A 27,653-nucleotide genomic window follows, 5' to 3' on the forward strand; every position below is an offset into this window, starting at 1 on the left:
CTTTTATATTTCGATTTATAAAACTATAACTTTTCACAGATATGCGAGAGAAACTGGCAAAACGTTGAAATTCTTGAGTTTACATTCAGACTGTAAGAACTTTCAATTTAACATGTCGATGATTTTATGCTTTTTAATATCATTTATTTGATTAATATTTTTCACGAAAGAAATACGGGAAAATTTTTTATCTCAAAAGAATGTTTGCACTTAAAAAATTACCTCACTCGTACTTATTTTGTTTCTGTTCGTGTACGTCCTGCGAATTCGTGTCAGCTTTCCTAGCTTGAAAATCAGCATATTCCTACAGAAAGCATCACTGTTCCACATTTCAGAACGGCCGCCTGACCATATCAATTACTCGAATTCCTCGGAGTCGGATCAACCTCGTGCTAAGATAATTCCTTGGATTGTGGAGGTACCAATGTCACGCTAAGATTATCGACTGGAAGAAACACATTTTCACTCGCGAATAGACACAGTCGACTGGATTACGTCACAATGCGACGGAATTTCCAAATAAGAACGGAGTTTTACGTCATACGCCATACATTAATTAATTTTAAAATTGACGCGTTTTGAGAATATATATATATGAGACAACCGTATAAAATGTCAAGATTATCAAAAAACAGGAGCACTCTCCATCACCTCTTAGCGTGAGGAAAAATGAGATCTCAAGATCTAATACTTTTGTCATCGCTCTGCAAATCAGCAATAACCGAATGTTTTTCAAATGTGAGTTGAATTTTTCTTTTGTTTTGAAATTTTCTTTCCTCTTTAACTAAAACGATACGATATTATCAAAATAATTTAAAGGCTCCTGCAAAGAGATTAATGCGAAGACTCACATTACATTATTTTCTTTTCTTACATGATTAGAGTATGATATTGGTGGGCCTGTTTGGTCGATCTAAAGACTTAACGATATGTAAGATTTACTCTGCATCTTATCGAGACAGTTATTAAATAAATCATATCTCGAATATATATAATCCGCTTGTTAAACAATTACCGATATTGCACCAAGATATTGCAGCGCGATATAACGAATTTTTCTGTAAGTTTCTGTAAGTAACCGTTTCTCGCAAATTGGATATAATCGCTTCCTTAAGTCAGATCTCTTCAATCGAAAGAGGTCTGAGATCGTATACGATCGTATAACTTTTGTCTTTTCGAAAAAAATTGATTGTCGAGGATCGTAAAATGAAAATCCGGCTTGCTAATCGCGAAAGATTTTCTCTACGTCAAAGGAGACGATTTGCAATACACCTTGACCTTTGCCAACGAAATTGCGCGCTCATTGTCTGACGAAAGCCGACGCTTTAACACCAAGAATTGACGGCGCGTGTAAAACGCTCGAGCGTATGCAACGAAAGGCCAAACGGCCAAATTCAAAGACTGCAAAGATGTACAATTAAGAATCTTTGCCGAAAGAGGCTGAGCGTGCTTCTCGTAATCCTTTTACTCGATGTCATTTTTTCACTTCTTCGAAAATGCGAGGCTTGACATGTGTCACGAGTACTCTGCGTGTCGCGAGATATACTCGCCGTTTGCTTTTGTTAAATTGCTACGTCGTTAAAAATGTAAAATCGGGAACTCTCTTCAATACGTCTCACATAGAATATCTCAATTAGTGTCTCTTTCACACTTTGTTCGTGAAAATTTTACTCTCTGTATGTTCTCGAATTACCTCCAACTGCGATTGGATAGTAGATTCGCCGATCTACCTCTGTGAAGTCGTCGTGGACATGAAATTGTGCCGCATTAAAATGTCGCTTTTCCGCTGAGAATCTCATATCTAGTCATGTTATATTGTACTGTGTCTCATATCTAGCAGCTTTGTATATTGTATCCGAACTCGTCGTGTCGGAGAGATTAAATAAGCATTTGCGATTCGTTTTTAAACAGATTTTATTGCGTCACATCACAATATAGAAAAACGCTAGCGCTAGCATACAAAATTCTCTACGAAGGAACACCGAGCTCTATTCTTTATATGGTGTAAGAAACACGAAATGTTGCTCTAAAACGAGAGATTAAGCCTTTGTTCGTCACGGAAATGTTGCGCGCTCCGCATAGACAGTGAGCGATCAAACGTACTTGGATCCTTCATAGGCTTCCGAGGCTCTGTATCAAAACGAGCATATCTTTTACGTTTCACATTTCAACGGAATGCTACTTGATACATCTCCGAACGAGTTCCAACGGAAATATATTCCTGATACATCTCCGAACGAAACATCCGTTTTATCAGATTTGTAAATTTCTCGCAGCATTTTACCTTTCGATTCAAACATACATTCATATTATTGTAATATTACATCACTGTTATAATATCAATATTATTATACAATAACATTGTGTCACATAGTGTTAATATAATCAATATTTTTCTCGCAAAAACTGCGTGTGTACGTGTGATTCCCGTGATATTTTCAAATGGAATCCCCAAAAAGGGAGATTACACATTCCCTTTTAAACTGTCACTCGGAAACTAAGCAACTCTCTTGAATAATTCACGAATGTGTCGCACGGAAAACGCCGAGAGATCGCGATAGAAAACTACGAAAGGACGGATTCACAACCCTTCATCCGTTTTACAGTCGATCGTCCAGCCGGCAAGTATAATTATCGATAATCTCTGACCCTGTAAACGATCTGATCGAGTCTTCATTTACCTAATCGTAAGTTAACGTAACATTAGTCTGCCAACATTATCGTAAATGTATGATAATCGTGTCTATTTAAACGATACTCTACGTCGTAAAGACTATCACAGATATGTTCTAAAAGCCTATAATTCTCACGGTGTGCGCGGTATATCGATCAACGTTTTGTAAAGAAAGTTGACCAGGATCGCTAGTAAATACCCTGCACAAATAGATTGATTAACTGTATTGGTCTGATATTGCCGTTATCGATTGAAAAATCATATTGTCTATTCGGTACAAATATCGCATGACTCATCTGGAGTATTTTTCTGGAGTATTTAAAAATATTTTTGTTGAAATTTCTATCGAAATCGCAACCAGCCGATGTCATTAAGAATTATCCGTTCACATCCGTCTATCTAGAAATCCTCTGTTCATAATGAGGTTGTAATAATTCGCCATTTTCCTCTCTTCGTGCTTGTAATATCGCTGGCCTTCGTGCGAAGAACTATCGAAACTCATCATGGAAACTTTTCTCGGTGTCCACCATTTTGCTGCCGAGGAACAAATCCATCTTGCTGAGGATTTCTGGAAGATCTAGCTTCCCATCTAAATTCGTATCCGAGAGAGTAATTAAGTGTTGGGCTTCTTGGATCGCATGTCTGGGGTTTCGTGGATCGATATACATCTAAAAGAGAACTTTCCTTTTACCAAGAAATTGAACAAAAGTAGTGCTTCATTATTGCGCTTTTGCGTGTTCACGTACTAAAAAGGTATACAGCATTTAATAGATATAGCCATGGTCTTTCCTTTTACCTCATTTAATATTTACGCGATTATATAATGTGCAATAATATGCAATTTTTAAATTAAAACTAATAGCTCGCAAAAATAGCAAGAGCTATCTCTACAATCTATCTCTGTGGTGTTCTTTGCTTAACAAAGAGGCAATTCTTAATACCGCATATTGACGTACGCCTTTATCTGCGTTTATTTAATTATTTACGTTCTAATACTCACCAGAAGCTCGGTTCGATCGGCTTTTCCATTTTTGTTCTTGTCAATCAGGTGTCGAAACTCCTTGCGTCTATCTTCACTACCTCCTATCGACTGCTGCCGATCCTCATGTAAATCCAGGCCGACTCCATCAGATGGCAAATCCGAAAATTCGTCTTCCGTTAACTGTTCGTCACCATCCCGATCTTGGCACATAAGTGGATTGTAATGATACATAATAATAATAACTTTAATAATAAATATTCAAAAAATATTTATATAAATTATATATAAATATATAAATATATAAATATATAAATATAAATATATAAATATTAATATATAAATATAAATATGATATATAAATATTATATAAATATAAATATTATATAAATTATATAAATATTAATATGATATAAAAGCAAAATATTTTAAACACGCATTTAATTTTACCAAATTTTTCGAAAAGATCCTCCACCATTTGCAATAGAGCCCTGTGACTACTCTCAGGGTGAGTAAAGGCCAGAAATTCGTCCAAAGCTAATTTCTCAGGATCATTTCTAGCTGCTTCAGCCCATCGAGCTCTATCCCTCATTATGCTTTCCTTCAGCGTCCGTGACATTTCGCTGTGTTTTTTATCATGGGAATTTATATAATTCTCAGAGAAACCATGAGATCTCAAGAAATATGCGTGATATTCTTCCCAGGATATTTCACCTACGACAAAAAGTAATTAATAGTTTACACCATTACGTTTATTTTAATTTTGCAATTTTCACTTTTTTCGCGGTTACCTTCACGCATATTTGTAAATGTCATTAAATACATGAAAAAAAGTAAAGTAAAATGTTTAATTATTTAAATAATTAATAGATTAATAAATTATTAATTTAGAAGATTATTCTATTCATCTGATTATTTAATAATTAGTCATATTAAAAGGCGAGCGATCGTCAGTCCAATATCTGTATGAAACAAACAAAATTCACATATCATAGCAATAGAATGCGTTTAAATTTGCTGCATGAATATTTAACTTCATCAAGTTAACGCGAAAATAGGACTATTAATTATTCCTCATACTATTAATTATTCTGCATATATCTGATATACATATATACCACAGATGGAAACTGGCCGCTCTACTTTAAAACAGTACTTTTAACTAACCGCGTGGCGGTTATATTGAATTAATGCGCGCATAGCTCTGACATTAAATCAAATAAACATGAAATAATTTTAATTATTTACAAGACTTTAATCGCTTACATTTACAAGACTAGAAGATAACTAGTTGTTTTTATTCAATACCATTTCTAGGATTCCTGTCGATAACAGTGAATAAACCGACGTTCCCTTGCATAGCACGTGTTATATGTTCAGTAATCTTCGCGTGGATCCACTTGGCTAATTCCTGAATATCCAGCAGTTGGTTGTCATCGATATCGGCCATCCGGAAGATATCTTCTAAAAGGGTCCTTGGATTTTCACGGTTTTCCGCCTCCTCAATCTCTCGTATGCTTTCGTCGGCTCTGTGATCGATCCCAGAGTCCTTGTACTTTGTCAAGTCCTTTTTGTCGACCGTCACAGTTTCCAATTCGAAAAATAAGTTGTCCATCATGGAGCTCTTCTTGTCCTTCTCGTTAGTGATCGATAGACTTTTCAGAGGCACGTTTCCATTGTACTTGACGAACAGAAACGAGATGTAAATCACAAGCGGCACCAGGATAGTCCAGCGTAGAAATCGCAGGCAGGTGAAGTCCTGCTTGCAGGCCATTCTCCGTATCTTCCGGAAAAAAAAGCGACTTGATTTTTACAGATTTTATATACAGGGTGTCCGCAATGCACAATGCAGACGTCCGCTCATGTGCAGGTAGAATTATCAAAGCAAAGGTCGCATGTCCTGTACCACTTTGCAAATAACTATGATAATTATTAAGATATTAATTAAAGAAAATTACTAAAGCAAAATTTCATCTAAGATGTCTAAATTTTTTTTATTGACAATCTCTAGACAAGCGGTGCATAATGCTAGGTAGTGAAGGCGTGTAATCTCACGTTGTTCGCAAACTAATATATGACTTTTCTATTCAGTTTGATGAATTTCACCTGCACACAAGTGGACATACGCGTTGTACATCGGATACTCGGTGCATATAAATGATACAGAAACAAATATAGAATTTATACAGAATACAGAAATGATATATAATTTATACAGAAATTATAAATAACCGAGATTACAATAGTGACTATTTATTTGTAGAGAAAAATATATGAAAAATATACACAAGTATAAAGAAAAGAAAAGATACATACATATATATCTCGGTGCATATATAATAAAATGAAATAAAAAATAAAATAATATTTAAATGAAATTTTTTTTATAAGCGCTTAAATGAAACGACAAAATGTGCGAACGACAAATAGCGGCCTGTTTGAAAACTCCGAATAAGCATTTGTAGAGCATAAGTAGAGAACACACCGATGACAATAACAAACAATAGGTAGTGAATTTAACATGTTAAGCCTTTTTATTGCGCTCACTAACAAAGATAAAACAGCAAGAAGCACTGTGCACGCCGGATACCATTTCTTCCGTGAAATGCCGATGTGTCAGCGGCTTTGTTCTTACTCACAAAGTGAGACGGGTACATCTCGGCCGTTCAGCATATATACGGTGACCCGAGGCGCTTTCTAATTCCCTCTTCGTCCTCTCGTCTTTTTCAGCGTTGCGCGCTCGAGGTTTTCAATTTCGCGAACGCCATGCAATGCGATCGACTTATCGCCGGTCTGTCACTATTACACCTGTGAAGCGCATAATCGAGACACTCTTCGACCACCAGTGTTAAGCGGACAGTGTTAATTCGTCCCCCGAGACGCGACATATGACACGCACCACCATGTTTCGCGGCAAAAATGATTACCGGCGGATTAGTGCGTTCTCCGATTGAGGGATGATTTTCAGGCGTCTGTTAATTTCCACGATTGACCTGAATCGTTTCTCAGATCGTCAGCCGACAGAACTTCTAACGCACTGAGCTCCTCGCTCGATGAGACCCACCGGATCGACCGGCTCGCTCTGTCAGACGGTACACGAAATTTGAAAGCCGCGTTTGAAGCCCAAAAATCGATGGTTGCAACTGTCAATAGATGGTCTGTCAACAATAGCTACGAATGCCGCTCTGCGAGTGGACAGGTGCCTTCGCAGTAGAAACGTCTGCACGCTGCTAGACGGGCCGCGCGCTCGTCGCGTATTGATCCACTTTCACTGTCGTGTTCTCCCTCTCTCTGTTTCTCTTTCTCTCTCTCTCTCTCTCTTGCTCTCGCTCTCTCTTCCTCACCGCGGTAACAACGATATTAACGTACACTCACCTCGTACTTAGACATTTGATGAGGTATCGATAATCTTACTTGGTCGATATCTTTTTGTATCTTTTAATAAAAAGAAATACTAGTAAGAAATAATATTTTAATATTAATCGGTATTCTCTCTCTCTCTCTCTTTCTCTCTAATTAGCTGTAAGAAATAATAGACGGAATATCGATAAGGAAATATTTTTAATACTGAAATTCTCAACTATACACACTTGTGAAAAAGCTGAGATGCGCAAGATATATAAAAGACCATTCTGATACAAAGTCTAGTCGTTCCAAACAAAATTGGATTTAGATAATTCTTTTCATACTACTCGTGATATTTAGTGATATTTAAGTTGTAAAATACCTCTGGGATAAGTAACATTATAGTTTCGATTATAGTATCATAAGAATGTCAATAATTTCTTTTTATGCAAGATAAAAAGAAATATTTTGTGAAATAAATAATCGATTACATCGAAAGTATTTTCTTGATGTAACGCATAAAGTATCATTGACATGGATACTATACGTGAATAATTTATACAAATTATATCATATTATCAGTCAGTAAACAATCATCATTCCGGTAATAATATCACTCATGTGTTTCTCTGTAAAACAAATTATTACCATTTGCCATTTCTATCCTCTCAATTAATTCTTTCATATGAGACATTCTCATTTTTCTCTATTAAATATTATTAAATTTCCTGCTATATATATATATATATATATATATATATATATATATATATATATATATATATATATATAAAAGCTTCAACGAACGAGAATCGTTCCTAGAAACAAATATTCTATCGTGTTGTTACTACTATATAATCGTTTCTCGATCGTCACCGTATAAAACACGTGCTAAAAAAGAATTTTATTGATCTCGTAAGTATCATTTAATTCAAGACGTGTATCACAAGTGCACTTTATTACGGCTACTTCACGGCGACATCCTCTCGACAGTTTCTCTCTTCTCGGACTCTTCGAAGAGTCTCGCGAAGATCATTGCGGACTCTTGCTAGTATCCATTTGCACTTGTTGGGGCTTCTCATCCTGTTCCAGGCCCAAATTCACAATACCTTGCATCCGGTTCATGGAGGCGCAAGGTTTTGTCTGTATACGGAACAGGGCAGCAATCGGTGGACTCAAGTAATCTTGGTCGACATCAGCGGGATTCTGAACACCCGTGATGAAGCTCACCGCCACTCCCACCAGCATGGTCAACATGCATCCAATCGCGCTGTACCACAAGTAACTAGTCTGAAAGTCAAGACATTGATTATTCACTGAATAGTGAAAAAAACTCTCGTTCCTCTCGATCTCGCATGAAGAGATGTACAAAATAATTTAATATCATATGTAAAGACAATATAAAAGCAAAACCAAAATACTCACCTTGTATACAGCTAAAACTTCATCATCAGAATGTTTGAATTGCTCAAAGGCGTCTTTTACAGTCTCGTTTATGCAAGGACACTCTTTGATCGATATGGACTTACCGTCCAAATGAATCTGTCCATTTATAGCAGCAACTTGAGCGCCTAATCCGATCCACAAAACGACTATCAAGCTCGTGATAGCACCTACGATTGCCCCTTTAGCATTGGCCCACGGTATAAACATACCCAAGGAGAACAGTCCCAGAGTTACACCACCAACCATGCCATTGAAAGACAATGCAACCTAAGAACGATGATTTGTTAATTAATAACGCAAGTTTAAACTGTTAAACGTAACAGCAGATTTGTAAATTTGGATATTATAAAAAGAGATCTAGATCAGCTTTTAGAACAGAAGGAAAGATACATAAAAGAATTGTCATATAACAGAACTGCATAATGAGATAATTTAAAATTTATGTTACATTTACTGAACGACAATGAACAATTAAACTCGCAAGCGATGTAGCGAAATTCGTGACTTACTTGTAAAACGCTACCAAGTCGTTCAACAACGAAGACTAGTGCAAAGCTAATAACTCCGAAACATATGCTAATCCATCTGGCATAAATGGCGCCTTTACTTGCCGGCATTTCCATGTGGAAGAGCCCGCGAAGAATATCTTCGCAAGTTATCGCCGCTAGAGAATTCAAGGCACTTGCAACTGTTCTGAAATTATTCAAGATACTTTTAAGTTCAATTTATTCTGCTTTAGACAAATTCTATCTTTGCTCACAAAGAATATTTCGTAAGAATGCACCTTCTCTCTCTCTCTCTCTATCTTTCTCTACTTCCAAGTTTCATAAAACACGATGTGTGTGTGTGTAGAAATTTTATTAAAGACAAAAATATTTATATGACCATCATATAACATCAGAAAATTAACAATCTCTATCGTGTACGCAATTAATGATTTTACATAACAAAGATTTTAATCTACTTCGAAAAGATTTACGTCATCTCTTTCACGTCTAGTCTACGTACCCTAGAGAGGCAGCAAAGATTCCAGCCACAAAGAATCCAGGTACACCACGAAGACTTCCCATAAAATTCATTACATATAGTGGTAGCAATTGATCCTGGCTGTTTATGTATCCGGCGGTCAATGGATCGCAGTCTTTGTACGTGCTATACAGCACCATTCCAGTTAGGAAATTTACGCTATAAATTAGAATCATGCCGAAAGCGGACACCCATAGTGCTCTGTAATATGAGAATAAGGTCTTTCTTAAAATATAGAATATTATTCAATCACATCGAGCCGTTACTCGTGAAAAAGTAACGATAAAACAATAAAAGAAAGCAGATTTTTTATTTTTGAAAATGCTGCACCAATGTAACTCAAAAGCACACTAATTCTTATTGCTCAAATCTTTTTTCTTTCTTTTAGATTTAAATTCTATTAGATTTTGCGTTTTACTACTTAATAAATCAGAGGACTCACATTCTCGCTTGCGAGATGGTCTCAACGCTGAGATACTTTTGGACGGACGCTTGGTTGCTGCAGAACATAGTGAGCCAATAGACGGTACCACCGACGACGACACTCCAGAAGCTGTGTCGTACCGTCGGATTAGGATTCATGTTAAAGAACTCTATTCTTCCGGACTTCACGTTGTCCTGCCAAACGAGCTCCATCCCGCCCGCCCAACTCAGTCCATAACCCAGGATGAGGAACAACGAACCGATAAGAACGGCGGCTTGGAACGTGTCGGTCATGATTACGGCTTTCATGCCACCCTATTACGATAACGACAGCATACGTTACATCGTTTAGGTGAGATTCAAGTTATCATGGAAGAAAAGAACTTATTTCTTTCCTTCCATGATAACTTAGCAGAATTTCATTATGCTGGACAAAAAATTATGTTCTTTGATAATAAAAATTCGTTTTATTAGTTAGGCGAGAAGTATGATTAAAATTATTAGATATACGATAGATTATTTAATTATGTGTAAATATCACGAACCTGCGAAGCGTAGAAAATGCAGACTACGTAGACTAGAGTAACGGCTATATAAGTATTCAGGCCCGTGACTATAAATCAAAAAATATCATTTAATTGTTTTAAGATTAACGTGATCTGTCGCGAGTTGATTAACTCAAAGAGATGCTAAGAAATCAACCGTGAGACGCGCTGAACTGTGATAAAAAATAGTTTATTTACAAATGAATCTTCCTATTTCTTAAGATTGAAATATTATAACTCTAAATGACAAAAAAAACAATTAAAAAAGGAATAGGGTGATATAGGACAAAAATTGTTGACCATTTAAATTAGATTAAATTGATGACATATGATATTTTCTACACATTTATACATTCAAAACTAATTAACTTAATGAGTTTATTATTGACATATGATTACTTACCGTGACTTAGCGCTAACGCAGGCGCATACACAGCTACCGACGTGTACAACACCATTTGCAACATGTATAGTGCGCTCGCCAACAATCCGCAACTGCGATTGAAACGCAGATGCAGATATTCGTAGCTCGAAGTCAGTCTTAATTTCATAAACACTGGCAAGTAGAACCAAGAGGTGATCGGCACCACGAGTATGAAAGAGACGCAGATCATCCAGTATTGAGTACCCTGAAAATTTTAATATGATGCATTACGTTGAGTCAATAGTTTGATTCAAATGTTGACTCCTAACAAATACCAATTTTTGTCTCACAGAAAAAGAAAATACAAATTAATGATTCTCACAGGAAAAGAAAATACAAGTCAATGATCTATGTTTCTAAATTAGTTATTAGTAGTAACGAATAGATATTATAGATTAGGCACAATTGTAAAATATTTCGTACGAAGATAAAACGAAAGTTATATATTTGAGAATCAATTTAACATATCTTTTCAGACAGCAAACTACACTGTCTTCAACACGAACGCTGATTATAATGTGAATGTGCGAAATATTATAATTTCAAATCGTACAATCATCGCACCTGTTTGTACATCTCCGCGGGATTTCCCAGAAGTTCAATAGCTGTAATGAAACTGGCGGCCAACGACATCGCGGTGGGAAATGTGCCCATGCTAGACCCGCCCAGCAGAAAGTCCTGGCTGGTCTCCTGCTTTTTGGCGAAGAAGCCATAGAAGGTACCGATTAAGCTCGAGATGATCAGCATCATTGCGAGCACTGTGTAATCCGCCCATGAGAAATAGTAGAGCAAGATCGGATGCTCTTCGTGACACTTCTCCTCGTCGCTCTTAACGTGTCGTTGCTCCGCAGACGACACGGAGAGGAAGAAGAATAGGACAAGAAGATGCGGCCGCATTTCGAATGGAATCTGTCAATAATTTTGCATATTCTGTGTTCATATTCTTCTACGATATCGATTCCGCGATATAAGGCAGATTCGAACAAAAAATTCGCAAGTTCAAAGATGTATACAATTCGACGATTTCAAAGACACTTTAATCGAAATTTAATAATTTTGTTATGAAGATATTTAATGTTCCGCTAGATTTTCGCCTTATAAGTCGATCGAAAGTAATACTCGTGACGCCTTTAATATTTCTTTTACACATGTTATTCATAAAATAATTTTGATATGTGAAGAAAAATTAGTATGTTAAAATAGATTAAAAGTAAATAATAATTGTGACTTTAGTTTGCATAATATAAAGATAAAGTTGTTGACGTAGCGCTTATGCAATGTATTAAACGCTTTATTAAACGCTTATTATGCGCTTATTAAACGTATACTGTATTAAACGTATTTAAATTGCCGTTGCATTTAAATTCACAGACCTATGTATATTCAACTTATATATATTCAACAAATTTATGGCTTATATTTATGTATACTTATGTACTTATGTATACTTATGTATACTTATACATAAATATAAGTATAAGTACAGTACAAGTATACTTATGTATACTTAACTTTACACATGCTTATATTTACGTATATTTACGAAAACGAATTAAAAATTAAATAATAGTTACATTATTATCGCATATTAATAAAATTTATTATGTATATAATAAAGTATTATATAATTAATAAAGTTATTAATAAAGTTTATTATGTATATATAAAATATTATATAATTAATAAAATTTTTAATAAAGTTTATTATGTATATAATAAAATATTATATAATTAATAAAGTTATTAATAAAGTTTATTATGTATATAATAAAGTACTTTGATACACCAATATTCTAATCATCTAATCATAAATAGAAATACTTACTGGCAAAAATTATTAACAAGAAAATATCTGTATTATGCGGCATATATATATATATATATATATATATATATATATATATATATGTGTGTGTGCGTGCGTGCGTGTGTGCGTGCGTGCGTGCGTGCGTGTGTATATGTGTGTGTGTGTGTAATATAGAGACAAACTATCTGGGAAATTATTTAACAATAATTTAACAACGCTTCAACATTACTCCTGTAAATTGATATATAACATCGTCTCAATCGATTCTTTCGTTTGACCAGTCACCTTGAATTTTACTATTTATATCAAAGATATATATTACGATATGCTTAAACATTTTTCTAATTTATTAGTATAGTTTTAATATAATAGATATATGAGAGAAAATGAGAGAGAGAAAGAGAGTTTAAAAATAATTTTATTAATTTTAAGGTACAATTATGAACGTGTAAAAGTGCTAAATTGATTTATTACTGATTATTGTTTCTAATTATAGTTAATTATAAAATTTGTATAAATTAAAAAAAAATGAAAATAACGGAAAAATATAATTTCGATCATTCCCTTCGATTGATAATTTTTAATAATAATTATTTTGTTGCAAGTGATTATAATCACTTGCGACGAACTGTTATATATCAATTGACCTTTCACCATTCACGTTAATTTAAATTTTTATAATCATATAATCCTAATTATAATAATTACCAATCTATATCGGTAACAATATCGTCACTAACGACACTATTTCTCGATCATTATTAAGATACTGTTTTAACTGGTTTGACTATTGGATCTCTGGTTAAAACCGGTTAGTTCTCACGTCAAACTGTACTCTGACTAATACAGAAAACATATGGTAATCTCTCACGTTTCTGTTACAACATTCTTTTGCCAAATTTTTACAACAAATTGAACTATACAGTGATAATATTTTCATCCCCTTGCATTTTATTACATATGTATTAAAGTTGCTTTTAAAAATGTAACAATAATTACTGATTAAATAATGCTTCGCGAGAACAAACATTATATGCAATATTCTAACGTTAAGGCATATAAGTTTTGCTTCTACTTTTTTTACTATCAATAATTATATTTTTTATTATAATATTTTTATATTGCTTACACCATTTCTGAATTCTGTCAATTTTACTCTAAAGGTACAGAATGTCATGATAACAAATACGCGATCGAAATAAATATTATAAATTACATATAAATTACATAGTTAAGCGAATTGTTTACGGTTATATATGTGTAATTGTTTCCAAGTGTTACTCTGAGCATTTTTGTATGCACTGCGAGAAATCGTCACGCAGAGAAAGCTTGGAAAATGTTAATCTGTTAGCGCAATAACTATTTACGATATTGTTGTTACATATATGTACTAAAAAATATATACATATACATGAACATTTAAGCCAAAAATAAATAAATTTAAAAAATGTCATTATAAACTAATTATTTCGCATATGAACCAAAATTTTTTACGCGGCGAAATTCAACGCGAGTCTTCGGAAATAAATCGCTAATTTTATAGATCAACTGATTCTTAATTCGGTAAGGTAAATATCATTTATTTTCAATTTATCTATTTTCTTTTAGGATTAAGAAAGAAGATCTTAAATCTCACCTCTTACCGCCTCTTTCAAAACGTGGAACAGATCACCCACTTTTTCTGGAAGTCTATGTACAAAACGGAAGTTTTAGCGCTTAATAACGCTTAATCGCGAGTACCGACCGATAGGAACGTGCGAAATTGCAGTTGAATGATTTTACTCGTTTTCCTAACGTAACGCATATATGATCGGCTGATAGCTTCCTTCGACCGAAACCTCGCCCTCCTGCGAGTCTGCTTGTTTTGTTTAATAGGACCCGCGGTCTTCGTAATCGCGAGACCGTAAATCTCGAGATTTTGTCACAGAACGCGAGCTCACGATTGCAATATCCGCTTTCCGGCTTCCGCCGTGAAGGGACTCAGAACGACAGATTAAACGGAGTACGGATTCGAGACTGATCGTGTTAATTGTCACGTGTGCGCCTTTATACGAACCATCCCCCTACTACTACGTTTGACCAGTTTCAATATAAGAGGAACTCATCAAAACAGTAATAATAATCGTCGTCATCGTAGCACGTCGACGATAATAATTGACCACTTATTATTCCTGCAATTTTTATATAATATTTTCCAACATAATCACACAATAATTATTATAAATGACTACACAGATTTGAAATTGGAGTAGAATACGATGAGGAAACACTGTATAAATAACAAACAGAGTCTCTTAAATAACTCAAGTGATTTCCTTCTTCAGCGGATATACCTGATTTTTTTAATCTGTCGCGCATAATTTATCTTGCGTGACGAAAAATATACAAAAGATACAAAAAATGCCTGTCCTCGATTACATCCTGTACGCACTGGCTCCTAATGCATTCAAAACCGCTAATAAATTATGTTCTGGACATAATTATGAGCCGAAATTATGAGCAGGAAATATTTTGATAAGATTATAATAAAATAATAATGTGCGCAAAAAAATAATAATAATGCAAAAATAATGATATACATTATTATAAAATTAAATTTTTAATTTGCCTTATTGATGCTTGAAAAGCAGTTTATTCAGTTTTGCGTCATTCTTTTATATTTCATATCTTATCTTATATCTCAATTTTTTCGTTATCAGTTATTTAATAATGCAATAAAAAAATATGCATAATTTCTAATTTTTTAATTAATACACTCTTTCATTGCGAGTGAGTTTTATGTAAAAACTATTTAAGTGTCACAAACAAAGTTTCCCGAAACAAATGTACGAATAATATTTTGACAATTTCGTCTATACTTGTTTCTCCAACCATACTGGTTGGTTGGCGTTTGTAATTTTAGATTGTTTGAATTTTTTAGACTAGTGTTTGAATTTTAGATTGACACAAGAGGAAATATTCTTCTCTTCTTTTTCATAAAGTTCCTTTTTTATTATATTGGTAATGTTCGAACGTTATCGTGATTTTTGATAGACACAGTAAATATGTTAATTCACATTCTCGCATGATGTCTTTACATTTGACATACGTTTGTCTGTGTCAATTCTTTGTATTAATCCGTATTAGTGATCACGAGAAATATATATATACGGAAAATATATCAATTTAATTTATCTGATCATTTATTTCACCACTGTTCGAACCGTGCGGCGTTTATATCAGATAATAAATATCGCGCTTTTAATATCACTCTCCCAGACGTTACGTCCTAATTTTCAATATTTTATATAATTTCTGTTTTTGCAAAACATTGATCCACGATGTAAGCTCGAGAAACCGATGGCGTATGTCCAATGTAATTCACAACACGTGCGAAAAACATGTCAAGTGTCCAGATAAGTCCACATCTAACCGGTTACGGTTTACAGGATGGTAAACAAACCTAGGTAGACAGGAGATTTCTACCAGATATAAGGATATACGTCATTCTCATTTAAATTGCAGAAATCGATTAAGACAATAATCTTGAGCTTACAGTGATATTGAACTGATTATTGATAAGGTGACCTGATAGTATCAATATTTGTTGCGTTTGTGTGCGTGAAAAGCACAAATATAAGAAGGCATGAGAAAAACTAATTAGGCATTAATTCGTTTATATATATAAATTCATTCTAAAAAAATCTTTAGAGACCAATTTTCGCGCGATTTACTTAATACAAGTATACCATCAGTTTTTGGACACATCGAAAAAGTCAAATCTTCTTAATTGCTGGTTGAAACTTTCTGTTATTTCGTAGCAAAAGAGCGCAACTTCCAAGACACTAAGTATAGTCAGTTGCCGCCAGATATAACCAGATAACATCAAATAAAATCCTCGAAGAATAGTAAAGCATTTTAATGCGATCAATTTATATGCATACGGTAAACCACTTACGACTTAAATTGCAGCGCATTTTGACTTAATTGTCGTTTTAACTGTCATGTTTTCGACGTTGAATATTTCCGTGAATTTCTCAAGATGAATTGAGGTAAAGTCCATATTCGACGCAAATATGAAGAAAAAAGTAACAGTTCTTTGCATACTAATGCAGTGAAATCCCTTTAAGTGATATACTCTTTGAACACGCGATAATTATGTAAGTAACACGTAAAGATATATAAGAGAGACTGCTCGATTTCTCTCTATTTCATTTTAATCATAGATCCTGCACGAGTTCAAAGACGGAAATTGCTAACACAAAAATGCAATTCTTGAAGTCAATAATCGAGAAATATTTAAAAAGTAAAACCGACGTTAAATTTTTCTCAAAAGTAAATAACTTCGCTTCAAAAAATAATAAGCGCCCAAGTTTCTCCAAGAATCTGCTATTTTATCTAATATAACGAGAAGAAAAATATTTTTCAATCTTTAATTATTATTATTACCTATATATATATATTACCTTTTATTTATACGAATCTCAACAGAGTGCACCTTAACCTCCAGAAATATTAATCACAAAATATTGCACAAATATCACAAAACCATGAAATATTTATTTAAAAGACACAATAACAAGTTGTTCTTGATCAAAATTGTCGTGACGAATCATGTCGCGTGAACTAAAATGCTTCTTCATTCGTTTGGGCCTAATAAATAACACATTACACAAGAAGATATATCACACTGACACATCGAAGATAGACAAATTCAATGTATTGTTTTTGATTTCGTATCTTACTATCTAAGATCTCGTATCTATTATGGTCTCATATCTACTATGAAACAGGAGATAATTTCGAGTTAAAATTTCGTATATTCTATCTGTATATTTCAGATATTTCTTTATAGTTTTCGGCATGTGCCATCGATGCCATCGATGATGTCGTCTGATTCACAATCTGAAATAACACTGTATATGTTTCTGTTTATGTGTCCTAGTTAATACTTAAAATGAAAGTTACACTTAACGTTATATTGTCGTATAACATACGATCAGAATGCTATTTAAGAGCTGTTTCTATGAAATTAGTTATCTACATTAGTATCACTAATGTGAGAAATATACAAACACATCCTGACACATCAAACGTAAATATAATAGCAAAAAAGATATAAATAATAATTGTAATAAGAAATCATTATTTAGACAACAATACAATCGCGACATTTTTGGAAATTAAATGGAAACTCGATTTAAAGAAATTATGAGAGTATCATGCTATAATAGAGAGTATATGGTATATATATGAATACAGAGAATGTTTGTTATGCTATATACCCAATAAACACAGACATAACTGCTATATAACATATATATAACATGGACGTATGTTACGTCTATGTTATATGCTGTTATATTCTGTGTTTGCTGGGTATGAGAGTATACTTGCCGCTTATGCTTATAAATATTGCAAATTACCCATCAAATAAAGTAGAACAAGAATTTGACAAATGATTGTAGAGAAAATTCAATTTGAAGAATAAACAATAGCGTGTTTATCTTACATCGATATCCTACGAATAAAAATTGCAACAGATTATCTTTGTTCCTGGCATGTCGATTAATGCCGAGCGTTAATTTTAAAATTAATAGACTTTGCATCACACACTTTCTATTTGTTAGTTTTTCGAAACAATAGTCGGATTAGATATGAAGTTGGACAAGTTCTTACAAAATCTATATAAACTATAAGTCTCTTCCCGTTTGTCGTAAATCACAAGATTATGATAGAATTGTATCATAAATTATGAGAGACCTCGAAACAGAGGACGTGTCTACGTTAATACATGTTTAAGGAAGTGAATCATCGCGCGACATATTATTGAGACATTTGATTCCGACGAAGACGAAGAGCGGCATCAGTTGATGCAGACTCCGTTGATGATTTAATTGGACATTAATGAACGTCACCCGGTCCAAGGAGAAATTGCACGTGTCGGCACGCTGTGCTTTATATGTCGACACGTTTTAGTGGAAATATAACTAAAAAGGGTCCATACAGCCCCGTCGATCGGCGGTCCAGCGGACACGCATAAATTGAAACTGGTTTCAACTGGTCGACGTTGGTTCAATCTGGCGTGTCAATCCGAACGAACTAAAAGCTTTCCGCGGCTACCTTCGTTTCTTCCCCACTACTATCTCATATGTCTCATCTTTTCAGATAAGGTCAGGTTGCATTTTTATCATTCTGTCGGAGAAAACTTGGAGAACGTCTTTAATAGATGGTTGAGCCTAGTATGACGCTCAGACCACGAATAGAAAAAAAAAAATCGAAAAGAATAGGAAAAGAGAAACCTCTTTCATTTTTATCAAGAAATACAGTCGAACTGTTTCTCTTACAATTATAGATTAGATAATAAGGTTGAAATACCAAAGTGTAAAGATAATTTCTGCCTACAAAGTACCTTGGGATTTCTAGTGAGCAGGAGAAAGTTCTAAGCGCAAATTTACAACAATCCAAGGAAATTCGTTCTTAAACATTAAAATCATCATTTCTGTTATAAGTTCAAATGATTACTCAGAATTCTAAATGCGAAATACTAATCGCACGAAATACGACGTATCTTCCCGGTAATCACATATTATAACGATTACATCACATCTCGAGGACTATTCATATTTTAATGAAGTGTTATTATGATAAATAACGCCGATTATCGTCGCTAAATATAGCGCAAAATTCTACTGCGTAGAATAATAATGCATAATAATGAAACGACATCGTGAAATAGCAAAGACAATTTATTCACTAAACATTACATTCGCGCTAGAGAAGCCGCAAGTACACACAAATGAACTTGTCTTGTACATGCCTTTAAGTACAACACAGTATTGTGTTACGTCTCTTATAAATTTTCACACTAAATATATTAATAGCCCCACCAATACCATATATACTTAATAAAAAATTTTGTAGGAACCTTCATAGGAAAATTCGTAAATAAAGTCTCTAATTTCTAAATTTGTTTGCAAGATCGTAATACATTTAAGTTCTTAAATGCAGATAACAGCAACAAGTACAGTGGACGTCATGTTATTAAAATAGTCAAATTTTTAGTAAAAACTTTGACTAAGTCAAATGTCTAATTCAAACATGCTAAACAGTCTCACTTATAGAAAATTGAATAACGTTTCAATCTTTTCTCTCTATAAATTCAATTATTATAGTTACTAGTTGTATGCGTTACTAATGTAACATATACGCTTTATACCTACTTTTTCACTAGCTTATAATCGTAAGTATCGTCCAGAATCCTAAGGAGGTAGATTTCTTTCAAGTACATAATTATAGATATTTAATACACAAAAACTCATTATTGAAATACTACGCGTGTACAGATATGTCTCACTGAGAAATTTACGTACAAAGTGCATAACATTCCCGGAAAAAATGTACGCATTTCGTACAAACTATTAATCAGACAGTTTAAACTGGCAGTACGAACGCAGTGTGGAAGACGTTTGTGATAAAATTATTTAGCTTAAAAAATGTATTAGAAATAATGTTTAAAAAACTAATGCAATATTGCGGAAAATTGTATACACAAATCCGAGTTATCTATGAGAATTATCTATAAATATACTCTAATATACTTTAAGATCGTGAATAAAACAATTCGCTACAAGTCTTTTTCCAATATTGTCCGTTACCTCGCCACATTCAGATTCATTTAGGTCCCATGAAGTAGCAATATACTATTTTTTCTATAAATTGTCTAAAAAAAATATTGAGTTAGATAAAAAGTTCGATTCGAGTTTTAGTCAAATTTAACTTCACCGAATATGTCTAAATACTCTACGGAATGTCTAGCATCTACTATCCTAAATTTAAAAAAAATTAAAAAAACTATCCGTTAAAGTTTTGCGACAAGTTCGAAATTGTCGTCCTCATAATTTCCGTCGTTTGAAGAATTCATCCTCTTCATCACATAATTTGTCGTTTCGTTGCTTGCTACATCGCCACGTTGTCTGGCACGTATCCTTCTCGACACGACAGGAAAGAATAAATCAGGATCTAAGTCGTCATTGTGGTGTTTAGAGAATAAACGAGTCACGTTGCTGACAATCAGACCCAGTACCAACGTTATTACGAGTCCTAAAGGACAGTACCACATATATGAAATGCGGTACAAATAAAAATACGAGCTGTCATCAATATTTCTGAAAAGAGAAAAAATGTAACAAGTTATTAAATAGTGATACATCCTGCGCATAATGTACGTAGTGTACGGCATGTTTATTCAGCGACACTCACCCGGGCAGTTCTGTCGTCGACATTGTTATGTTTTCTAAAACTGTCGTATTCATAAAATCATTCGCGATGCAGCCTTCGATGGACCTCGGTAATATGGGAGGCATCGGTCGCGGTTGTCCGAAAGCTATCCAGAATACAAACGCGAGCGAAGTTAAACCACCGACAAGAGCACCACTTTCTGTCGCCGATTCCGTGCCCATACCAAGCGTGAAGACGCCTAATAATGGTCCACCAACCACTCCAAAAATGGTCAAACCAGCCTGTGTGACCGAAGAAAACTCGTTACTGACATAAATCAACTTATTTACACGTGATATTAAAATAAACTGGACTCATTGTAACAATCTTACTTTACTCTTACTATTTCCATAACGCTCGTTTTTTTTTTATTTTATTGATACTTACTTGGAGAATTCCGCCCAGTAGTTGCGCTAAAAATGCCAGAGCTATGGAAATAACGCCGAACGTAAGAACGAGCAGTTTAGCTATAGCAGTTGATCTCGCGGGGGTAATCTCGCGTTTGAGGAACTTGCTGAATATAGGTTTCACGTAATCCTCAAACGTCACCGCAGCCAGAGAATTCAAAGCTGCTGAAATCGAACTGAGGCCACCACTGAAAATACCTGAAAAATACGTAGAATGTGTTAAGAGAAAATTACTGTTGCATTGATGCAGAAACATTACCTGCAATGAAAAGGCCTGGCAAGCCGGGTAGGTCGGACATTGTGTCCATAACATACAATGGCATAAGCATATCAGGTGTAGTAATTCTCTTCTGCAGACTTGGATCGCAATTATAGTATTTACTATATATTGCTAATCCTGAGAAGCAGGTTGACATTGACAGCATTGTCAGAATAGGCCATGATAACCATAAAGCTTTTCGCGAAGTCTTTATATTTCTGAAAAAAAAAAGTTCTTTTAATTTAATTTCTTATAATTAGCACAAACATAACATTAACAGAATAATAGCAATAAAAATAATTAAATTTATTTACTTAAATAAAGCAAATAAAGTATTTCATGGGTATTATATTACCGTCTTTTACACGCAATAAAACAAGACAAATAAAAAAATAATAAAACATATTAATAATAATAGCACAATGTCTACAAAAATTGTCCACAATTATTAACTGTATTCTTCTCTTTCTTATATATATATATATATATATATATATATATCTTATAAAAAATTATAATATAATTATTTATATATAATAGTATGTGTTATATGTAACATATATTAGTAATTATATCATCAAAAATAATTAAATCTATTTTATTCCTAGCGTGCAAATATACAGATATTTCTAAATTGGCTTTATATATATATATATATATATATATATATATATATATATATATATATATATATATATATATACTGTTGTATAAATGTCTATTCAAATAATACATAGTGAAATGCTCATAAAATATTGTAAATGCACAAAAAAATCCGGTTTTAATCCGAAAGACAAATAAGCTAATAATACAATGTAAACTTACTTCACGGTTAACATACGCTGTATTTGAACTTGATTTACACCATAAAGCGACAAAAAGGTACACAAACCACCGATAACGAGGGACCACCAAGTGTGACGAACTGTCGGATCCAGAGAAAAACTGATACACAAAAAATAGAATAAGATATCAGTATAAAATAAATGCCCAAATTCGTGCAGCTGATAGATGAGATAAATACAATTACCTATCAAACTCGATTCGTTGTCCACGTTTTGCAATCTCCCATATTTGCCACAAGCTTCCCGTGTCTCTTACAGCTATGCCGATAACAGTAAACACAGCGGCGAACATAAGTAAGGCTTGAAATACATCGGTTATTAGTACAGCCTTAATACCGCCTATAGTTGAATAAAAGGCACAGATGACACCGATAATAATGATACTGGTATTCTTCGGAATTCCGGTAGTCGCTTCCAAAGCTAAAGAAGGGGCATAAAGCACCACTCCTGAGTACAAAAGCAGTTGAATCCAGTAAACAAAACTAGCCATCATCCTAGTTCTTACTCCGAAACGCTTTTCTAAATACTAAAACGTATATAATATCTTCAAATATGTATTATCGGCATCTGTAAGCGGTTATAAACGATATTTTTCATTATAATGTAACGACTTACCTCGTAAGCACTAGTCGCTTGCAATTTGAAAAATACTGGTAAAAATCCGTAGCATATCATCACTGTTCCTATTAAATATGATACGTTTATTACCACAAACTGCGTCCCGAAAGTGTAATTTTCGGCGGATACGCCAAGCAATGTAATGGCAGACATGAAAGATACTACCAAAGCAATGGCGACTGGTATAATACTCATTGATCGATCCGCAATGAAGTATTCCTGTGCAAATAATGATATATTGTTGTAAAAGACATAGTGAGAAAGAGGACGTTCCTTTAAAGTATTTATAAAAGTACATAAAAGAATGATTTAATTATGTTAAGTAACTATATTAAATAACAACGTACCTCCATGGTTTTTTGGCGACCTCCGCTGAATTTGTAATAAATACCAATTCCTACGCTTATACCCAACATAATCACTATGACGAGGTAGTCAACCCATTGTAAGGTATTTATTTCCGCCATGGTGGTCTGAAGTTTCTAATCCAGAATATAGTTTCAAAGAGTCTTAGTTAAAAATTAGCGGAGTTATACATTTGCAGTTTTGTAATATAACTTTGGATTTTATATAAGTAATTCTCAATAACTTCAGATCTAAGATAATGGCTTAAATAAAAATATATTTACTTTTTATTTTAAGGAGTATATTATTCAGAGGAACCGTTAAAATTTAATTCTTCCCGTATGTAGCCCTGGAATGTTACAGGGATAAGATGAAATAATGAAGTTATTGCAACATCCGATGTTCAAACTTATTAATGCGCTTCATGTCCTAAGAATCTGTAAAAAACTCGTTGACCAATATTTATGTCTATCAAAACCACTGTCAGCAAAATTTTTCATTAAAAGTGCGATGTCACCCTGGCAAAAATAAAAATTGGAGAGTAAATAAAGTGTAAACAAGAAGTATAAGTGAAGTGCTTACAAAGCGTAAATTGAAATATCGGAACGTAAAGCAAACGTATTTAATATCTTAACCTAATCTAACCCGCTTGCTTTACATTCCAATGCTTCAATTTTCGCTTTGTAAGCGCTTCATTTACACTTCCGCCACTCTTTGTTTACATTTTATTTACTCTCTAATTTCTATTTTTGCCAGGACACGTGTGAAATCGCATGTCAAGGTGAATACGCTTGCGATTTCAAAGTCCGAGCGAAATCAAAAAAACAATATAATTATCGCAGATCTGATCATTTTTCGCGACAATATGTTGCCTAAATTTGTTTTTATCTTTTTTTCAGTTGACTTAAAATTTCTTCCGATGACCATCTCAGCCAGAAATAATTCGTCGATCAATGTCGAGACGAATCGATGTCGAATCGACGTCGATTTCACGATTTCGATCTTTTTTTGACATCGTTTCGACATCGATCAACAAATCAATTCTGGCTGGGATAATATATGATCAAATATTGCGATCACGCATTAACTCATCCATTAATCTAAAATCTGTTTTTCTTTCGTCCATATTTTTAGGCAGGTAGCAGAAGTTTTTAAAAGACGTCTTGATATATCGTCTTAGAAAGGGTCTTTAGACAGGGTCTTACCTTTTCAGCCGTCTTCTAGAAACTTATGTTACCTGTCTTACTTTCGTTACGTTCAACTTATATTTATCACTATCCTTTTACCCTTACAATGTCGATATCTATCTTTTAAAGGATCCTAATCTTATCCGGTTTTTGTCTGACTGAATTCGAACTTAAACAATTCCTTACTCAATTCCTAGAAAAAAAAATTAGAAGGACGCTCGCTTGAAAGTATCCACCATTTTTTTTAACCGAAACTATTCAGGAATATATTTTTAAAATGATGAACTTTGAAATTGCACAACTTGCGCAAAAAACTAGATTTTCTGATTCCGCTAAATGGATATATCTCCTTAAATATTTAAGTAATATTTATCTTCTTAAAGTAATTTTAGTAAATAATCCTTAAAGTAATACATCTCCGTAAAGTAAAATTATTCGTTGAGCTGAATAATCTACACAATAGAATCGCAAAAAAAATTATAGATACAAAAAGGTGCCATATATTTTTTTTAATTATTAGTGCTCAAATTCAAACTTATTATCTATATTCAAATATAAAACTTTAAATCTAATTTGCACAAGACGATATATTTGAAAATAGCATGAACAATATTCCGGAAAAAAGCGATCTGACCGATGTAAAATGTTTTGTAAAATTTAAGTATCTGTGATTAAATAAAATAATACTTGGAAGTAGAATGCTGTGCAATAGAACTTACTTTGTAATATTCTAATATATTAAATAAGAAAGATCCTTTTATAAATATTTATAAATTTCGACTATTCGTTTATAATATTTTATTTATCGTTTGTAATATTCGTTTATAATATAGTTAATAATTTATTGCATATAACGATCACGTGACGCTCATTTATAAGCTCAATACTGCCTACAAAAGGAGAACGACAATTTTATCGGAATTCTAATTATAGTAGAAAAAAAGTGGTTTAGTTATCTGCTAAATTGTTGACTCGGTTAATTTGGTGCAAATTTCTTTATTTGAAGAAGCGATATCTCTACATGCAAGATCGAGACTTTGATTCTCGCGTTGTAATATTTCGAGTCTTCTTGTAAGGCCCGATCTATAATAGATGGAGTAAGGAGTAGGAGTAGGAGTAAGACGAAATGGAAATAATTATTTTGCTTACTTCTTTACTCCAATAAAAGTTTGCCCGTATACATCACATGAAGTAAGCCTGAATTAAATAGTAAGAGCTGAAGTAAGGAGCTGGTAAGAGAGTAAGCGAAATAAATTATTTCCATTTCGTCTTACTCTTACTCCTACTCCTTACTCCATCTATTGTAGATCAGGCCTAACGATAAACGTATTTACACGACGTTTTTGCGAATGTTAAAAAATATTAGCATTATAATTAGCACATCGCGCACATGCCGTACTCATCGTATTCGAGACCGCGAGCTATTTACAAATATCGCGATGCGTATCACGCAATGAGATAATTACATTTTATGACATAAAATATTGAAGAAATTTATTGTAAGGTATTTATTTCCGCTATGGTGGTCTGAAATTTTCAATCCAGGATGTCAGAGAGTTTTAAAGCGTCTCAATTAAAAATTAGCGGAGTTATACATTCGCAGTGTACATACATCGCGCCTGGTGTCCATGCAGTTCGTCCTTCAATTGTATCGACTTCGATTGCATCGACTTCGATTGCTCAGACGAGGTGTTACGTAAAACTGTCAATCATTGATCGCGCGGAGAAGCGCGACGTTCCGTATTTCGAAGCAGAGTCACCATATCGACCAAGAATACCACAGATGTTTTGTATTTCGTAAACGCGTATATAAGAACTACTTACACTAATATTATACACACACACACATATATACACGCAACTGACTTACTGCTCGAAGAAGTTGCAGCTCCACTGCTGATGATTTATCTAGCTACTACTGTGCAATGCAACACGCAAAAGTAACACAGATTTGTCTTTCTTAGCAACACGATAGCTTGCGTACGCTCCTCATGGTCGATCGTTTCTACTCCTAAGCATGAAATTCTCGAGCCTGCTCGGGTCTCACACACACACATACAAACTGGAAATGACCACGTGAGGATGCGCGCGCAGTATGACCAGGAACGGCTGAATACCATTTGACTTGACACCAACTTTTATCGAATATTTCTGGAGTCATAGAAGATCTACGCAACTTCAGACAAATTTAGAAACGCTTCATTGATATCAAAATATTTGCAGTGAAATGATTAAAATTGTACCGTCTTTTGTGTATGCCTCTGGCTCTTACATTTTAGGGTTGCTTGCAACAACATTTTATATACCACGTTGTCTAAAGGTCCCCTTACAATACCTGCAGATGATTTTAAAACTAATTTTGAAACTAATAAAAATGTAATAAGGAAAGATAAGAACTTTTAAGAGCGCCTTTTAAAAAATGATTATAAGTATGAATTATAATATAGTGATATGTTAAAATGAATATTACGTAAAAATGATAGGATAATATCATGATAGGATATCGAATAATAGGATATAAAAAAAAACATTGTATTTCTGGACTCACCAAATAAAAGTGCTCCAAACGAAGACTTTAATAGCGATTTCAAATAATCACATTTACCATCTGAAAGATCTAATAAGTGATTTATAATATGCTCTTTGGTACGCTACAAAGAGAAAACGTATGTTCTCTATTCAATATTTATATACTGTAGTTAGTCGATGTGTATGTAACGATAACGCAAGTCTGCCACTTCGCAGACGGAAGGGCAACGCGGAAGGTATATACATACGTGATATATATTTATAAAGTGATACATTTAAAAGACCCATTATTTAAGACAACAATGCATTTAAAGAAGATAATTTACATAATTAAATTTTATAAATGCGCACCGGTGTTTGGAAAAATTCAAAGGCTATGGAAAAATCGCTATGGATGTTCTCGGGAAACATGTAAATATAGTTCAACCTAATCTGAAATGTCTCTTCGTGAATGCTTAATTGCTTGCTCAATTTCTCCTTTGTGTAACATATACATACGAGTTACATATATTAATGTTATAATTACATATATTAA

General features: G+C 33.7%; 3 protein-coding genes across 7 annotated transcripts in view; 1 reads left to right on the forward strand and 2 right to left on the reverse strand.

The window, feature by feature from the left end:
* The window catches only part of LOC116846594 (PDF receptor), a 25,247-nt gene extending 23,335 nt beyond the window's left edge, over positions 1 to 1,912 (forward strand). For all 4 annotated transcript variants that reach the window (XM_032820640.1, XM_032820641.1, XM_032820639.1 and 1 more), the window contains one exon: positions 336 to 1,912. Coding sequence is in view for 3 of the 4 variants with exons in the window: in XM_032820639.1 (XP_032676530.1) it covers positions 336 to 436 (101 nt within the window). In the remaining variant the exon portion in view is untranslated. The remainder of the gene's footprint in view (positions 1 to 335) is intronic.
* Positions 1,897 to 7,035, reverse strand: LOC116846596 (45 kDa calcium-binding protein). Of its 2 annotated transcripts, none has more exons than XM_032820643.1 (5): positions 6,293 to 7,035; positions 4,962 to 5,436; positions 4,104 to 4,367; positions 3,675 to 3,856; positions 1,897 to 3,342 (listed from the first exon to the last, which is right to left on the reverse strand). In XM_032820643.1, the coding sequence occupies exons 1-5, from the start codon at positions 6,308 to 6,310 to the stop codon at positions 3,163 to 3,165; spliced, it is 1,119 nt and encodes a 372-aa protein (XP_032676534.1). In that variant the 5' UTR covers positions 6,311 to 7,035; the 3' UTR covers positions 1,897 to 3,162. The 2 variants fall into 2 exon arrangements, with proteins under 2 accessions (XP_032676534.1, XP_032676533.1); XM_032820642.1 differs by having other exon boundaries at positions 6,205 to 7,035.
* Positions 7,036 to 7,197: 162 nt separating this feature from the next.
* LOC116846597 lies at positions 7,198 to 26,623 on the reverse strand. Its single transcript, XM_032820646.1, is given in 17 exon segments — positions 7,198 to 8,288; positions 8,424 to 8,711; positions 8,954 to 9,137; positions 9,453 to 9,671; positions 9,913 to 10,208; positions 10,439 to 10,506; positions 10,842 to 11,067; positions 11,427 to 11,771; positions 20,504 to 20,816; positions 20,911 to 21,170; positions 21,316 to 21,533; positions 21,595 to 21,812; positions 22,420 to 22,539; positions 22,625 to 22,965; positions 23,055 to 23,276; positions 23,405 to 23,539; positions 26,202 to 26,623. Coding segments are annotated over 17 exon segments (3,729 nt in total). The 5' UTR covers positions 26,220 to 26,623; the 3' UTR covers positions 7,198 to 8,030.
* Between the last annotated feature and the right edge of the window lie 1,030 nt (positions 26,624 to 27,653).

Source organism: Odontomachus brunneus, unplaced genomic scaffold, assembly GCF_010583005.1.
Source record: "Odontomachus brunneus isolate Ranch 3 - 2012 unplaced genomic scaffold, Obru_v1 Obru_scaffold_066, whole genome shotgun sequence".
Taxonomy (NCBI): domain Eukaryota; kingdom Metazoa; phylum Arthropoda; class Insecta; order Hymenoptera; family Formicidae; genus Odontomachus; species Odontomachus brunneus.

What these genes read in the sequence shown, in the direction of transcription:
- LOC116846596 (XM_032820642.1), bottom strand. Translation starts at nt 6,246, where the DNA reads ATGGTATCCGGCGTGCACAGTGCTTCTTGCTGTTTTATCTTT. An exon ending in CTTCTTGCTGTTTTATCTTT is followed by an intron (nt 5,437 to 6,204) that starts GTTAGTGAGCGC and finishes TTTTTCCGGAAG; the next exon opens with ATACGGAGAATGGCCTGCAA. An exon ending in GGATCTTTTCGAAAAATTTG is followed by an intron (nt 3,857 to 4,103) that starts GTAAAATTAAAT and finishes TTATGTGCCAAG; the next exon opens with ATCGGGATGGTGACGAACAG.